Source organism: Notothenia rossii, assembly GCF_949606895.1.
Source record: "Notothenia rossii genome assembly, chromosome: 4".
NCBI lineage: Eukaryota > Metazoa > Chordata > Actinopteri > Perciformes > Nototheniidae > Notothenia > Notothenia rossii.
The window spans coordinates 84,894,737-84,911,080 of NC_136902.1; the positions used below are offsets into that span (position 1 = coordinate 84,894,737).

Here is a 16,344-nt window from a genome sequence, read left to right on the forward strand (position 1 = left end):
TATATCTATAACCGCCACCGGGGTCAAATTGATCAATCTATAAGGAACCGCAGTAGACAAAAGGCGTTGCTATAGCAACACGTCATGTTTGTTTACACGCAAAATCAATAGCGCGAAAAGGGGTGGGGTCAATTTGACCCGCTTGGCGGAAATAGGTATAAATGGAATATTTTTTGCCGATTTCTTCAATCTGACTTCATATTGACCATTTTTAACAACATGGGTGCTACATAACACACTTTCAGGAAAAGTCATGGACTGGGAGACTTTAATATGTTATTTTTAAAAAGTTACATACAATAAAAAACTGCTCTGGGTCAAATTGACCCGTTTGGCGGTTCTAGTGTTAATGCAACGAACGCCGGGATTATGCAGGAAGGTAAGAATCCATTCCAAGACTCATGATGTCTTGATGACCTATTACAACTACCAGAAAAGATGCAGTATGGGAGGATATAATAAACAGTTTGTGGCCCCTGCTACTCCAGTTTCCGAGCCCATGGAATCTCACTTCTCCTGGCTTTATAGCTGATGATAAAGCGAATGCCTGCAAGGCCTTCCCCGCTGTTGCCATTTGTAATTTTTAGAAATCATCATCGGAGGCGATCCGTCTTGATTATGCCTTGGCAACTGTCATGCTCCACTAATGCACAGTGTGAGAGAGGGCGTCTTCCAACAGCACTGATGTTTATCTTCCCTGCTTCATGAATTTGCATTCCCACAGACAAATCTTACTAATAATGGCAGCCATCACAGCAGAGATAGGCCTGGCGTATTATCAGTCTGCATACAGCAGTGTTTGTTTTACAAGTGGACAGGCTGGGAAAAGGATTTGAACATTCTGATGAGGACGACAGAGTGATAGTAATACATGTCGCCTCTAATGGGCTTGATAGAGCTTCATGAAATATTCATTATTGGTTACTATTGTTGTAACATTGACAGCTGCATCTGAGGATTACATTTGTATATGAATGCAGTAGCCCATATAACAAAAGCCTGACTGCTCGGAGGAATAGGGCGTCAAAAACCTTTTAGAAAGCAGTTTTGAAATTTGCCAAAAACAGCATCTGACAAAAAGATTTTTTTTTAAATCCATTGTTACAGTGAGTACCGCTGTATCATGGCAAATAGGCCTTTTCATTCCCGCTGTTCCTTCACCCTCTGAAGGAAGACCTTGCTTCACGTGGTCTCAAGTCATTTCTTCTTTTCAGAACACTCTGAAGGCAATTTTTGACGACTTGAGTTCATAAAAAAGCGTACTCCAACCATTCCCTGTGCATTGACTGAGGGTGCAGACTTACTTTCTTTGTAACTACATAATGTACCAGTCATGGAGTTTCACAGATGTATTTCAGCAACATGAGTTAAGTTACTATTCAGTCCCTTTCATCAGAGTTAGTGTTTGTATGCCCTCAGACTTAACGCTGAGATTAGAACTGCCTACAATGTGTGTGTCTGTTTCTGTAGTGCATTGGCTCTACTGTATGTTTCATGCATTGTGTTGTAAACATGAGTGATAAGAAATATGCCAGGGTACGGTTTCAGCTTCTCAATGGGCCAAGTATTGAAAACATGACCCTCTAATTTCCTTTTTACACTCGAACAAGCAGTAAATCAATCAAGGATAATCAGAATCATCGGATGACTTATGTGGTGACCCATTGCTGCTGAATTTATATTGTGTATACATTAGATTATAAAACATCGTTGATCGAAGCTTGACTTCCAATGGCCATGACTGCCAAGTTTCTGACACTCATTTAATGTCGTTTTAACTTCTCTGAAATTGTGCTCGCTTCCATTTTCAATTTGTCAAAAATACTGTTTTCAGACGTTTACCAGAGTGCACTTATCACTAATTGAAAACTGACTTTCATAAACATGGATGGGAGTGTGATAACCACAGCCATGATAGAAGTCCTTATTTCATGTTTATTTATGGAGTGATGAATCTCACATGCTTCACTGACAGTGTCAAATTAATGATCATTCTGCAGATAATTAAAGCGCACAAATCATGGCCATTAGACCTGTATGGTGAGAATGAAATAATGCATACTGGAGTTGTGGGCTTTTGACTAATCAGTGTCTGCTGATGAAGGTCAAAGAGGAGTAGGAGGTCTGCTGGAAATATGGAGTATAATAGTTGAGTTTCAGTTGCAGTTTAGATCCATATTGCAGAGGATTTGGGTTTTTATTAACCTAGAGGCCAGAAAAGACACCGCTGGATTCCTTTCTACAAGTGTTGAGTATTCATTTACAAAACTCGGAAAAGGCCAACAAAGAAAGAGAACTATTGGAAAATGTACTTGTCTGGCTCCTGTGGAGTGCATCTGCTCTGTGTGCTTTTAACAAATGGACCAGTAGGAGCCCCTGCATTGCTAATGGAGGGTATAGTAGATTTGACTTAGGTCCCATCGGCCATTGCAATAGGATCTACAAGCAATTCCTATATTCCTACAGTCTTTAAATGCAGACCCTTATCAAAACCAACTAGCATACATCACCTATGGCAACAGTACCTTAGTATTTGAGATGTACAAATAAACCTCTCCCTCACTTATATACCCAATAATAACAAGTACCAAAAGCAATGTGATAAAAAAAGAAACGTTTGCCATTGGCTACCAGACTACAATGACTAACTCACCCACTCCCCCATATTTTCCAGCCCTCCTGTGCTTCTAAATTGCTGGTATAAAATGCCCAGGCCAGAGGGGTAATAGTTTTTGATAATGATCCTGGGCTAAGCTTTGGTGCTGTGTGGCTTCATGCCTCACAGACAGCATGCTGATTATTCCTCTGAAGTGGGCTGGATGTGTGTCCGTAACGGTAATTTCCAGGCCTGATTGGCAAAGAGCGATGAAATTGGGGGCAGTTAGCTGAGGGGAAAATAGAGCTGGAGTGTGTGGAAATGCGGCAGCAGTCCAATGGTAAACAAATGATCTGAAGTGAAATGACAACATTAGGCGATGCAAAGTGCCGGTCCACATTGTGAATACGGCTCTGTGCTTTTTTCCCCCCCTCATTTGAGACAACTGGGCAGTCCTTATCGAAGATGTGCCTCACCTTTGTAAATACAGGGCATTCAATCAAACGCGGCAGGAATCATAGCCTTTGATTTGATGCATAAGCGTCTGGTTCACCACTGTAATTTCCTTTCCTGAATACATATAAAGATATGTGGATATAGAAATGTAAAACAACATGTTTTCTTATATTTGATATGTGCATATATGAAAGTATTGAAAGTGTTTTCCCTGTTATAAACTGAACTTTGTCTGGGATTTATTATATAATGTCTGCACACCCAGAGATATTTGTCTTCTGATGAATCAATTCTTATCCTTGAAGATGTATCCCGCAATTGCAATTTAACCATTGTTCCAATCTGTATCCAGAGTCATATCATAATTGGATGTTTTGCTAAGATAAACAACAACTTCTAATGACTTTCCTTCTCTCAAACATGCTGACCTTCATTTTCTTTTGCTCTATTAAGCAAATCCAAAAATCTGAATTAAAACATTTCTCTGTTATTGTCGCCAATTTCCCAAGACAAGTTCTAGTAGAGGTTTGGCTGTTGCTGAGGGAGAAAACAAAGCACTCCTGTCTCTAGCGACAGACAAAAGGTGTTTATTTTCTGCTCTGTGTGCCCACACATTTACAGAACCTAACCCTGAAGTCAAGGCCAATTTATCTCACAACAAAATAGCATGTCTCAAAATCTCATTTTATCATTTATGTTGTTTTTCTGTTAGCAAGCACTGGAGTCAATCCCAGGATTTGAGATAAAGCATTATTAATGTAGCTCCGTGGGCACCTGAGCACAATCACGCTCCTCTCCTCATGCTACTGTGTGAGATGAAGTCTAAAATGAGGTGCCTAACTCTAACATAGACATTTTGATTAGGAAAATAATGTTGAATCATGGGGTTGTCACTTTGGCAGGCGTGAAGTAGAGGGCTAGATCCGGGATGGGCACTCTTTTTTTGTTGCCCAACGATGTGATGCCAAGTGAAGGATAAATGTGGCAGATAAGATGGAGATGTATTTGGTGCAGAGGGGAAGGATGAATGGATATGGCCACCTTGATGTGAGCCCCAGCATTCTCAAACACATCACCTAATTTCTTTATTGCGGTGTCCCTTTCAAAGACTCAGCCAGGCTTTAAATTGAATGAAGGAGGTCACTTTTTAACTGCTCAAGTGACAAGTACAAGCTGGTGTCAATTACCTCTTTGATTCGTTCTATCACCGGTGTATTTTAATGGCCATTCTAGAATATCAGTCTTCTGGCAACAGTACAGACTTTAAAGGAAATTGTGCTTTGATAATACTTAATATACTGCAGAGGTAGGATCCCTAATCAAGATAGTCTAAAGTGACATTCAAGGTCTAAAGCTGTGTCTTTAAGCATCAAAACCAGTTCTTAAGTGTCAGCCCTCTTCGTTGAGAACTCCATTTTGTGATCTCCATGTGAATTCAAATTAGCTGGCTTCTGTTACTCCATACACACCATGTTTTTATGTTATGATTGTTTGTTTCCTATGCAAAGCAGCAAACTGGTTACTTACCACCACACATGTTTTGCTTTCGAGTATTTTTTGAAGGGTTATTCATTCTAGCCATTCAGTTGTGTCCTTCCATACTTTTAGTCTTGAGTATAGGTAAAGATGGTAATCCTGCAATTTAAAAAATGCAGCTTGATTATGTCGTGAGTAGGAAAATGTTCACATATTTCAACACCATACCCATAGCTTCAAACTCACCATTTTAGTTAAAATACTTCCCTCAAGCTGAAATCACCCAGGTAAAAATATCAGGTTTATTTCTTTAGACTTTGAAAACCCGTTAGTGCAGCAGAAGACATTATAAAACTTGGAGTACCGTCCAATGTTCAAGATAAGTTATAAGTAATGGCTCACGTGTGTTATTCAGTCGATTGCAGTTAATTAATGTCTTGAGGGGGCTGCTTGAGAAGTCAGATTTTGTTTACAACAGTTTCAGAGCAGAGTGTGACGCAGAATCAGCGAGAAGTCTTACTGCAAATGATGTGCTAAAATATGCCTCAATGCAAGACACATCATCAAGTTAAATGGCACCCAAGAATGTTCAATCTGATACCGTGATGCTCTGTGAATATGTAGCTGCATAATAGGTAGCATATCTGAAAATGAAAACACATTTTTAACACATGAGGCAGAGAGTCCAGAGAACGGGTAACAGATCTAGGACAAAGGTAGGTTGTAGGAATTATGCAGCAACAAAGACATCCCTCCAATGTTAAATCAATTACAGCACAGCCTGAACCGTTTGATGTTATCAGTCATGGCTGAGCCGATACAAGATTCCCTGGCATTTACATTGGTTTTCCTGAACATGCCAAGAGATCTGTCGAGTAGCTGTCTATATGTTAGCGTGCTTCATCTCACTGCGTAGTGGAGTACAGCCAAGATAAGCTCCTCACGTGGGAACACAGTCAGTGCCGAACAAAGCTGTCTAGGTTTGAAGGGCAAAACATAGTCTATGCTGAGATAAAGTGTCACCTAGCCAGCATTACCCGCAATATACATGCACACTTATGAAGGGCCTTGTTATACAGGCAGAAGCTGTTGAGTCCCAATATGATGCATTATAGGCTTTCAGATGCAGGATGTTATTTTTTCCCTGTTGTTGGTTTGGTAATAGATATATATTAAAATGTGGCAGGTGTGTGTGTTCCTTCTGTGTGTAGTGCAGTGTTGGTGTGAGAACGGAGAGTGCATGAATCAATATGAAAACTTCTGCCTACATCTCTAAGAAGCTATCCATCACATGAAATTCAGTTCAAGGCTGACAAATGACTTGTGGGGATTCTAATGGCATTTTCCAACTGAATTAAAATCAGATTCTTGTATGACAACAATCTTTTTCTCTGGTGTGTTTTGAAACCGTAGAACAAAGCTAATCAATTTCCTTGTCTGTGATAGGATAAGTAATTTCCTTTGAATATAAAACCAAGCATACAAAGAGCTGCAAAAGATTACTGCAATATGATACAAAGATGTTGTAAGATGAAAATACGCTTTCACATTCTCCGCTTTCTCTGTTCCGCTTGTTATTGTAATTCATTACATGTTATTCTTCTATCAGCTTTTTATTTGCATAGGATTAAGTTTGAAAAAAAGCATAATAGTGTGTCTGTGTTGGTGCACATAGACAGAGAATAAGTTGTTCAAGAACGAGGCAGACATTCTGATCCCAGCGATGGATCTAAGAAGTTTAAAAAAAGAAACAGCTGCTCACAAAACTGTCTCTGTAGAGTGCGAGGCAGAAAGTGACACTTTTAAACCTTTGCTGCAGTTCACGCTCTCGAATCAGACTGCGCCTGCATGAATGCATGTCAGTGTGTATATGTGTGTGTAGGCTTTAGTTGACAGGCAGCCTGCCAGTGTTCCTAACTACACATCAGTACCACTCTGTACTCTTCACTCTGATCCACAGCACCACCCGCACCTCTTCACCAGCCACTGTACCCCCTCCCCATTAACACACCCTCTGCCTCTAATGGAGTTCACTGCACACCACTTTCCGCCTGAACACACGGTGGAGGAGTGTAGCTAATAGCAGTTGCACAGTTGGAATACATGGGTGTGAGCTGGAGTTAATGTATGCCACTAAAGCAGTGTTGGCAGACACGATCGTGTTATCTGCGGTGGTGTGTAAGAGCCCAGCCCATCCCTACAGTGACATCTTTCATAAATGAACCAAGCTGAGCTGTGACGGCTGTCTCTTTGCCCGTGCTTCAGTCCCGGCGCTGCGCTGACACCTCAGATTTGTGTACAGTATCTTGTTTCCCTATCATGAATAGTGAAAGAATGTGCCACGTTTGTATGTCACCCTTTAGGGTTCTTCCAACGTGAGTCTGACAAGAGCTTTGAGTGAAATTGGTCGAAATGCGTGCATATGGTGCACTTCGCTTCATTTTCCCATCATGCAACACTTGAAATGTTGAGAGCAGGTGTTTGTAAAGACACATTGATTCACCTCCTTGGTCTTGAGTGATGTCCTTTTCCACCCGTTATATTGAAATGGTGTAGTGATTTAAATGGGTCGAACCCATGTATGTATAAAGAGAACTGGATACAGCGTTGGTGATGCGGCCCCGTACGTTCCTATGAAAGTTACTCAGTGGTGCATGAAGCCAAAACAGCCTGACACGAGAACAAAAGTATAACAATGTCATGGTGATGCTTCAGCAATCTGCCAGCGGTGTTCGGCATCAATTTGATCCATAGAGCATGGCACTTTCCTTTGACATCTTCAAGTCATCATTAAAAACTCACCCGTTCACCATGGCCTTTGACCCCTAACCCATCACAGTCCCCCTGCTTCCACTCCTACTGCTATTTATGAAATGTTTTACTTTATTTTGTTTGTTTGTTTTTTTGTTCACCATGTAAAGCGGCCTTGTGAAAGGTGCTATACAAATGTAATCTATTATTATTATTATTGTTATTATTATTATTATTATTCATAAAGCCACGCACCTAATCAATTCCATCAATCATGGCCACCCTTGACTCTTAAATGGGATTTTAGCATATTTTACAACTTTTAAGACCTAATAATTTGAATAACGGATATGAAAGGGTTCATTCTAGGTGGTGAAAAATATATGGCAAACGACTGACACCAAAGTTGTAGTTCCAGTGTTTGGCCACTAGGGGAATGTGCTGCAGCATTAGCACTCTTCCTGAGGATTTTATCGAATCTAACTTGTCTCTTTTTCTTTGTTTTCCAAAGGTGCTGAGGCCATGTTTTCCCAGCAGCCCCAGGACTTAGTGGTGGTGGCAGGCCAGCCTGTGACGTTACCATGCACTATCCCCGGGTACCATGGCGTTGTCTTATGGATCAAAGATGGCCTGGCGCTGGGAGTTGGCAGAGACCTCGCTGGTGAGTAACAGCATTTATCACCTTAAGCATGTCCCCATTTATTTCTCCATCACCTTCAGTGTCCAATAATAAATGCACTGTCATATTCAAATGCCCACTTTTTGTTATCTACAGCCCTCAAATGTCACTTAATATATCACTCCCTAGAGAGATACAAAATGTCTAAAGACATAGTTAGACATATGACATTGGGAGTGTTATGTGAAACATCATGAGCTATATTCCAAAACTACCGAACAGAATGAAAAAATAATGTACGTCAATGTGTTTGATGCAGCGCTAAATCTGTTATATTTTGTTTGGCAGAGAAGCACAAAAATCGGAGTAAAATGTGAAATCAATAGTGGCACCGGTCTTTCTCTGATGCTTCAGGCTGCTAAATGGCTTTTTGAAGAGTAGCTGGCATCCTCTAATTACACCCCACCTCGTGTATAATTGCCTTAATTGTTTAATTTGGAGTCAAAGTGACTACTGCACTGTCATTTAGTAGCCTGTTGTTCCATCAGTAAAGACTTAATGTATATTCATGACCTTCACACATTTCAAAGAAACACATCACTCCTCTAAATAAACATTTACAACCTTTGAATCACTGAGCTATTGAAGGAGAAAACCCATAAAAGCGTAGTACCCATGCGTCATTTACTGAAATGATCATTACATTCTTCCGAAAAAGAGATCCATTTGTACACAGCACTCTACACACAGTAGGATGCTTCACTCTTTAATGCCACAGCCTTTGTTGTTGAGCTTTTTAATTGCCTCACATACCAGCCGATTGTGACCCATAATGAAATCAAGAGTAATTGCAATTCAAGGCACACTCGAAACGACCAAACTGCAGCCGTTTCTTGAAAAACATAGGTTTCTTTTGATCATGAATGATTAGATCGGTATTTCAAGTGAGATTGGGGGTCTTCTACCCTCTGACCTTTTACAATCACACAGTCGCCTATGCGGTGTGTAATTAAACCTCAGTGGCTGACAGTGCCCTAGTAAAGCCATCCTATTCCCTTTTCAGGTTCTTATCAGGCCCAGGGGAGACTGAAGGGTTGCAGTAAACAATGGTCCTGCAGTCTGCGAGTCTCCTTTGACAAAAAAAAAAGAAGCAGACAGGGAGAGTACTTATGATTGCTAGAGATAGACTGAGAGAGAGTGGAAGGAATAAAGACAGCATTTATTTAGGGTCAGAGCATGGCAGAGATGTAGAGATGTTTTTATCCTCTTATATTTATTGATTTAACAAGACGAGACGATCAAGATGATTTCTCATTTCAACGTCGGCCAAACACAAAAAGGATGGAACAAAACAAAGACAACATTGTGTCGCTACGGACAAGAAAATTAAAGTAGATCAACAAGTCTTTGAAGAGTTTGACAGTAAGCAACAAGAATGCAGTGATCCTGACCTTTTTTTATTCTCCTCTTATTATTTGGTTGAATAATCGAGGGCACCGCGTAGAGTCAGGGTGATCCCTCTCCCTTACATCTTTTGAAAAAGTGCACTGGGTTTAGAACGAGGAGGAATAGCTGGCTGCCTTGAAAAGATAGGTTGCTAAAATCAACCCTATGATACGGACAGGGGGCTGAGTGCCTTCTATTGAGACGGATGACACTTGTTCTAAATAAGGTGCTCCACAGCTGTCCTTTTTATCACTGCCTACATAAACAAGCAATGCATGCGGCAGTAAACGAGTGAAGGCACATCCAATGCAACACGTACACAATGAAAGGAAAGTGGCAGCTGTATACATAAAAAAAGTGCGACGAATCAAATGTTGCATGGAGCATTTCAATAACATAGGTCCGCTCGGCTGTTCATAGAAAGAAGCTGCGTCGGCAACGGTGTTCCACGCCCCGGGACCTGTGTCCATTCACAGGAAAAGTGATTAAACCAAGAGAACTCTTTCACCATTCAGTGCGAGGAATCACGGCACAAAAGCCAATGATTCCTATCTGTCCTCGCGTTGTTCTATTCATTCCCCTTTTGTGTCATGCGTTTCCACTCTAATTAAAGGAAAGCAAAGTAGCCCCACAACCGCTCAGAACATACCAATCAATGTCATGAATATGCATGGCGGGGGAACGTATCTGGTACGCATGGTGATGGTGCGAACAGACGAAGCAGCTTTCAGTTAATTCTCATGTGCACACGGTAAAGATGGAGAGGGAAGTGTTTGTTTACATAATGTCATGCACTTGGGATATAGGAATGAGCTCTTGAGAAGAGAATCTGTCAGTGAGCAGACCTTCACTGTCACTCTTACTTGAGAGCCATTTGAACACCGGTCACCTGTTCACAGCTGCAGCTAACCTATTTTTAGATATAATGTGTGAAACATGGTCTAGGTAAGTGCAATAAATCACTAGGCCTCAAGTGTCTGTATACCTACATGCACACACACATGCACGTGCACCATTGATCCAGCCTCAAGACAAATCCATTCCCCTCTGATGGATTCATTACTCCTTAATGGGCCTATTTTACATTGTTTGCTTTGGGTAACACAATGTGTCTTTGAAATTCGCTGAGATCTAAGATCAATGGCCCTTCATAGGTGCACAGCACATGCGCAAAGGTGATCAGTCTTCATGCGTGCCAGAATAATTTTAATCATATTGACAAAAAGGTGTGAGCGTGTGGTAAGAGAAATACATCAACATTGCATTTCCGTCGTTTGTAAATTAGATTGTAATATTCTTATCGATACTATCTGCCACAAATGCAAATTACTTTTCCGTTTGGATCCAGTTAATGCACAGAGATGAAATTGGAGCAGAGCCCATTTCCTCACACGGCGAAAAATGTTCTTAGTTTGCCAGAGGCACAGATGAGATAATTGGCCAGATCATCTGTTTGTGTTACATTGCTTATACCTTTCAACAATTAAAACAAGAAAAACAAAAGTGCATCTGACGTATTTTGTGTTTCTGGGGAACATGCAATGAGCTCTCGCTCGGTAGAATGGAGTCATCTCAAGGTCACAGCATTCATAATGTGCAATAATCATTACCCTTGTGATCCACAATGGCGCAATGGCATTATTGCTTTGAATCTCATCAATGAACATTGAGAACATTTAAGCAAAATGGTTCTCTCTGTGACCTTGTGCACATAATGTAATGTCCTCTATTTTAGGGCAGGATTCTAAACATAATAAAGCAGAAAGCATTGTTCACTCGATGGCTATTAAGTGTATTAATGGAAGCGTTCAGTTATGATCACGTCTATAATAACCCTGTGTATGATGTGAGCTACTGAAGCCCTTTTAGGCTAGGACATATTGCAGAGTACTGTGAAAATCAGAGAATGGAGACATTGGCCGCGTTCACACCAAGTACTTTGCCCTACTTAGTTCCCAGCACTTAGTTCCCCTATGGAACTAAGAGCCGATCGCGTTCACACAGGAATAAGTTCCCTGAGCGAAGATTACGCAAATGAGCCGCTGACGTCACTTCGTCTTCTTCTGCTTTGGGTTTACTGGCAGGCCGCAAACCACTTCACGGCGTATACTGCCCCCCGAAGTCCCCGGCCAGAAGTCCCCGGAGTTGGGGACTGGCCTTCCGAGTAAATCGCCAGAACGCCGACAGCTCCTCATCTCTACCGCTCCCATGTTTTCTTTTGTGTTGCCATAAGTTAGTCTCTCTGCGTTTGTGCGCTGGGCTAATGCTAATGCTAATGATAATAATGCTAATAATGCGAGGATAATAAAATGACGGCTCTACAAAACATTTCAGAGTTTTACGGGGCGTGGTTTGCAAGTCGCCCAGCCAATCAGAACTGGGGCACTTTTTTTCCCCCAGGATAGTACCACCTCTCAGCAGGCACTAAAAATGGGGGTAAAAGTTCCCGTCACTACAGTAAGTACTCTTTTTGGTGTGAACGCGACATAAGGGGTACTAACGGAACTAAACGGGAAAAGTACTCCGGTGTGAACGCGCCTATGGTATCACCTGTCTGTCTTTCCCCTGAAACATCCCCTGCTGCAGCTTCCAACTCTCAGTCAGCTTTTTGCCTTCCTCTTTATTTTACCCACAGTTTTTGATGTGTATGTCTAGGCAGTTTTTTTGTCCTCCCACAGTATAGACCCTTAAGATTAAAGGCTACTCGTAGGAAGATGAAATGCAAAGGGTGGCTTAATCGGCTGTAACTCACCCCACCAGCACAAAACGAGGCCCACTTCATGCTCTATTAAAGGCAACTGGATTCAATGAAGCAATAGCCGGTAATTGGACTTTGAGCATACGATGGGTTTTTGCAGGAAAAAACCTCAAGGATTTAAAAAACTGTTACAAGGCTGCCCAGTCTCTTATGTTCTTTGTGGGCGCTAACACATATAACCAGCTTGTCAAACCTTAACAGTGAAAGACTGGAGTGTTTGGGGATCTCTGAAGTGAACATGAGTCATTTGATAGCTGTTACTGGAATATCGATATTTTTCTCCCCAACATTTGCTGGCAGTGCCCCAACAGTTGGATGAATACTGACAGTCCTTTTTGAAAGGAGACGGCATGTGTCCAAAGTTTGACTTTTTCTTTTACAAAGCACACAGTTTAAATAAGGGTTCGTTAAAAGGCTGTCCTTGTTCTACTGTAAAAATGTCTCCAATCCTATCCTCTATCTTCATCATCGTTCAATTACTTAAGGAACGCTGGAGAAAAAAGCTTTTATTTTCTGGGAATATGTAACATTTTTTGGAGTACATATTTAATGACAGACATTCTAGATTTCTTTGTACATACTGTATCACCAATAATTCGAAAGATGGAGTGAAAGAAAAAGAAAAGGGATCTTCGGAGACAAGCAATTCTAAAAGCATGAGAAATACCCCATAAAGCTCTCAAGTCAAACACACTCTTCTTCCTGCTTATTTGCCCCGGTGGAGGGACGCACTCCACAACACACTCGCAATGCATATTTCGATAATAGTTAGGGGGATATCGTTAAAACTATCTCGCTTGACTTGTGTAAAATGCCCAGGTCTCTTGGAAATTGCTCTGCTTTCTTGCATTATTAAGCTATGAATCATTTCAGAGCAATGCTGAAACAACTCAAACTCTAGCTGTTCCTGTTTATGGCTGCAGTAAAACATCATTCTGCAGAATGCAGCCGCTCATTAGCATTGCCAGGAGTGCTTTAAAAAAAAAGTGATTATACTATTTGTGTATTAATCTTGTATGGGGATGCGTTGTGAATAAATTAGAAAATAAACAATCACAAATATGCTTACCTATTAAGTTAGTATACTCACCTAGTGAATGTTTGTATGTTGTGCTTATGCAGATGCAATTACGGTACACGCAAAAACTCATTCCAATATTGTGTGTTTCAATGTGTTTGCAAATTAAAATGTGTTTGCCAGTAAACATATGCAACTTGATAGTAACGTCCATGTTTTCATAAAGCCTACTTGAGAGTACATCGAAGTTGTTGTGGTGTTTTGTTAATGCCATAATTGTGTAAAGCTTACAAATTTGGAAAATGAGTCATGTTTCGATTTTGGATGTGATTAAAATGAACAAATGTGTTTGCGCTGCAGGCTATCCTCGTTACACAGTGATTGGCGACCACGGTTCAGGAGAGCATCATTTGCGGATCCAGCGTGTGGAGCTGATGGATGACGCTGTGTTTGAGTGCCAGGCTGTCCAGGCTGCCATGAGGTCCAGTCCTGCTCGCCTCACTGTGCTCGGTGAGTCCACATCACACACACAGTCCAAACAACACTAATGTACCAGCGCCATCCACCCCCGATCCCTGAAGTGTAAAACAACTCATGGCAAAGGCTTCACTGGCGTCACTGACTTCTCACTCTCATTGACTATTGCATTATATTATTATATTATGATTATGCTACCAGAATCAATACGGAAAGCAATGTTTTGTTTGATAGTGACTATAACGTCCAGGTGTTCTCAATGGAAACGGCAAAATAAGCAACTGTTCATGCCGAATCAACACTCTCCAGGCTAAACGCTGGACAGAAGTACTAAAAAGGCCGTAGCTGGAGTGGTGCTTCAGAACAATAAAAGTGTACAGTATGTGTCCTTGTTCGCTTTTCGATTGCACACCAAGTATCAATAGAGGCACACTAAAAACGCAGGTGTTCACATGCAGTCTTACTCAAAACATCATCAAATATCAAAAGTAGAACCTGAGAACAAAAGATGTGTTTTGTATCAAAACCATCAGAAAGGAATGAAAGCAATGCTAATGTTTCCAATTTGGCCGACAGTGTCAATAAGGTTTAACATGAGAGAACCCTTACTATGTTCATTACCTTCCACTGCACACAGCCTCCATTTCATTATTACTACATGTTGATAGGTTACTGTTTCTTAATTCTACTTTATTGGGTTATCCATTTCTGCCTTACCGGGTAGAAAAAGTGCAATGGTCGGCTAACGTCACTTGGGGCCCCGAAGCCTCCTGCTGCTTTCTGTCTTCTGCTGCCTCTCACAAGCGCCCTCACTGAAGGAGTGCTGAAAAAAAAGCCCAGAGTCAATGACAATGAGCAGAAGAAAAGGGAAGAGGGATTGGGAGAAAGAAAAAGATTGGAGAGAGAGCGGCGTCTGCCATGCAGTAGCCTTGCCACGAGCGACTGATCCGCCCTATTGATCCAGCCTAATGAAAAGTGAAACTAACGATTTGTAGGGGAGAAGGCAGCAAGGGTAAAAAAAAGAGAGAGGGGAAGACAAATTGCAGCGTAACGTTTCTCTGGCGGCCAGGCCCCCTGCAAATGGATATGAGTGAATAATTATGGGTACTTCTACAGAGGGCTGGAAATGCTACTGCACTTTCCTTCCTTCCACTACTGTCCGTCTTTCAAAATACTCGTTGAAATCTTTCAAAGTTTGGCAGCTCTGTCATCAAGCTTTCCAAGGAAACTTTGCCGCCTGATCAACCGCAGAAGAATTCATTGTGTGTGTTCCCGAGTTTTATTGAGCTATTTGGCAATGTATTTATCAGTTTATTGCGTTTTTTAGTTTACGCTTTTATCAGAAGCAACCTACCACGAGCGATTTGGGGTTAAGTATCTTGACTAAGGACATTTCACCATGTTATCTGCAGGGGGTGGGATTGAACTGCTGACCCTCTGACTGGTAGATGTTTATTACTCCACAGTCCCCAATCCCGCCATTAAACTAAATGCAACGACGTGTAGGATTCGACAATGTTCCTTAGCGTCCTTGGGAGTTTTTTCTTACACATATATTTAATTCATCGAGGAGTGAACAGCTGCCATACAGCGGATGAAAATAATTCTTGATTTTGTTTTTTTAATCCCTTTGACACTGCGCTTTCCTGATTTGGCAAGCACTACTTTGACTACTCAAAGTAATTAAAACAAAGACACAAATTATTTTCAAATGCTTGACTTTGGACCGATAGCAATGTACAACATCAGGAAGTGCAGTAGTTGGCCTTACTCTATTTAAGTAACCAATCAGCAATGAGAATGAGGAAGCCTTTTCGACCTATTTGGCTGATTGAGGGTGAACAAGTTCATCATTGCTCCCCATAATCCCAAATAGAAGGTGTTTGTTTAATCCCCTGCCGAGCTAGCTGACTCCTGAGTGCGCTGCCAGGAAGAACTGCAGGCTGACACACACACACAAGGTAATGGAGGAAATATATGCAAGGCCCTTGTCACTGCAAAATCCAAGCTGTCAATTATTTGCCAGTGGTGACAGAGTGTGTCTATCGACTTGGAAGACAGCTACGGCCACACACCTATGGGTACACACCATAAACTGTATATATAAGTACACACAAATACATATGCATATACACAATATGCTTAGCCTACACACCCACCGACCAGTGCACACACACACACACACACACACACACTCACACACACACACACACACACACACACACACACACACACACACACACACACACACACACACACACACACACACACACACACACACACACACACGTACTGTATATACGCAGCCTCCCTTCTGACAGCAGAATAAATCTAAAACTCTCTCTTCCATCTTCCATAACTCAATAACAGCCCAAACTCCACCATGTGCCATATCGGAGGAACGTCTCTCCACTCGACTTTAATAGGCTCTGAAATAACATAACATAAATATTGACTAACACATAGACAAATGGCTTTATCACTGCCAAATAACCGATACTCTAACTTTTCTTTTTTTGGTGATTTTGTTCAACTTTTAATTGAAAGGTGAAAAAGAAGCAGCAAAAAATAACCTGACCTGCTCATTAACAAAAAGAAAATCTGTAATAAGTAACGAAGGCTTTGGTTTTACTTTCATTAATTTCAGCCAATACTCAAAGTACAAGAGTAATGCAATTAAAGAGAAAACAGTTAACACGTCTGCAAACAGGTTAAAAAGCTCAGGAAGGAGATTGGACGGTGAACTT

The 16,344-nt window shown here is 41.3% G+C and overlaps 1 protein-coding gene across 1 annotated transcript in view; it reads left to right on the forward strand.

The window, feature by feature from the left end:
- Window positions 1-16,344, forward strand: part of LOC307034948 (kin of IRRE-like protein 3) — a 154,770-nt gene that overhangs the window by 86,674 nt on the left and 51,752 nt on the right. Inside the window, exons 2-3 of the mRNA XM_079673871.1 lie at window positions 7,791-7,940; window positions 13,481-13,630. Coding sequence (XP_079529997.1) covers window positions 7,791-7,940; window positions 13,481-13,630 — 300 coding nt within the window. The remainder of the gene's footprint in view (window positions 1-7,790; window positions 7,941-13,480; window positions 13,631-16,344) is intronic.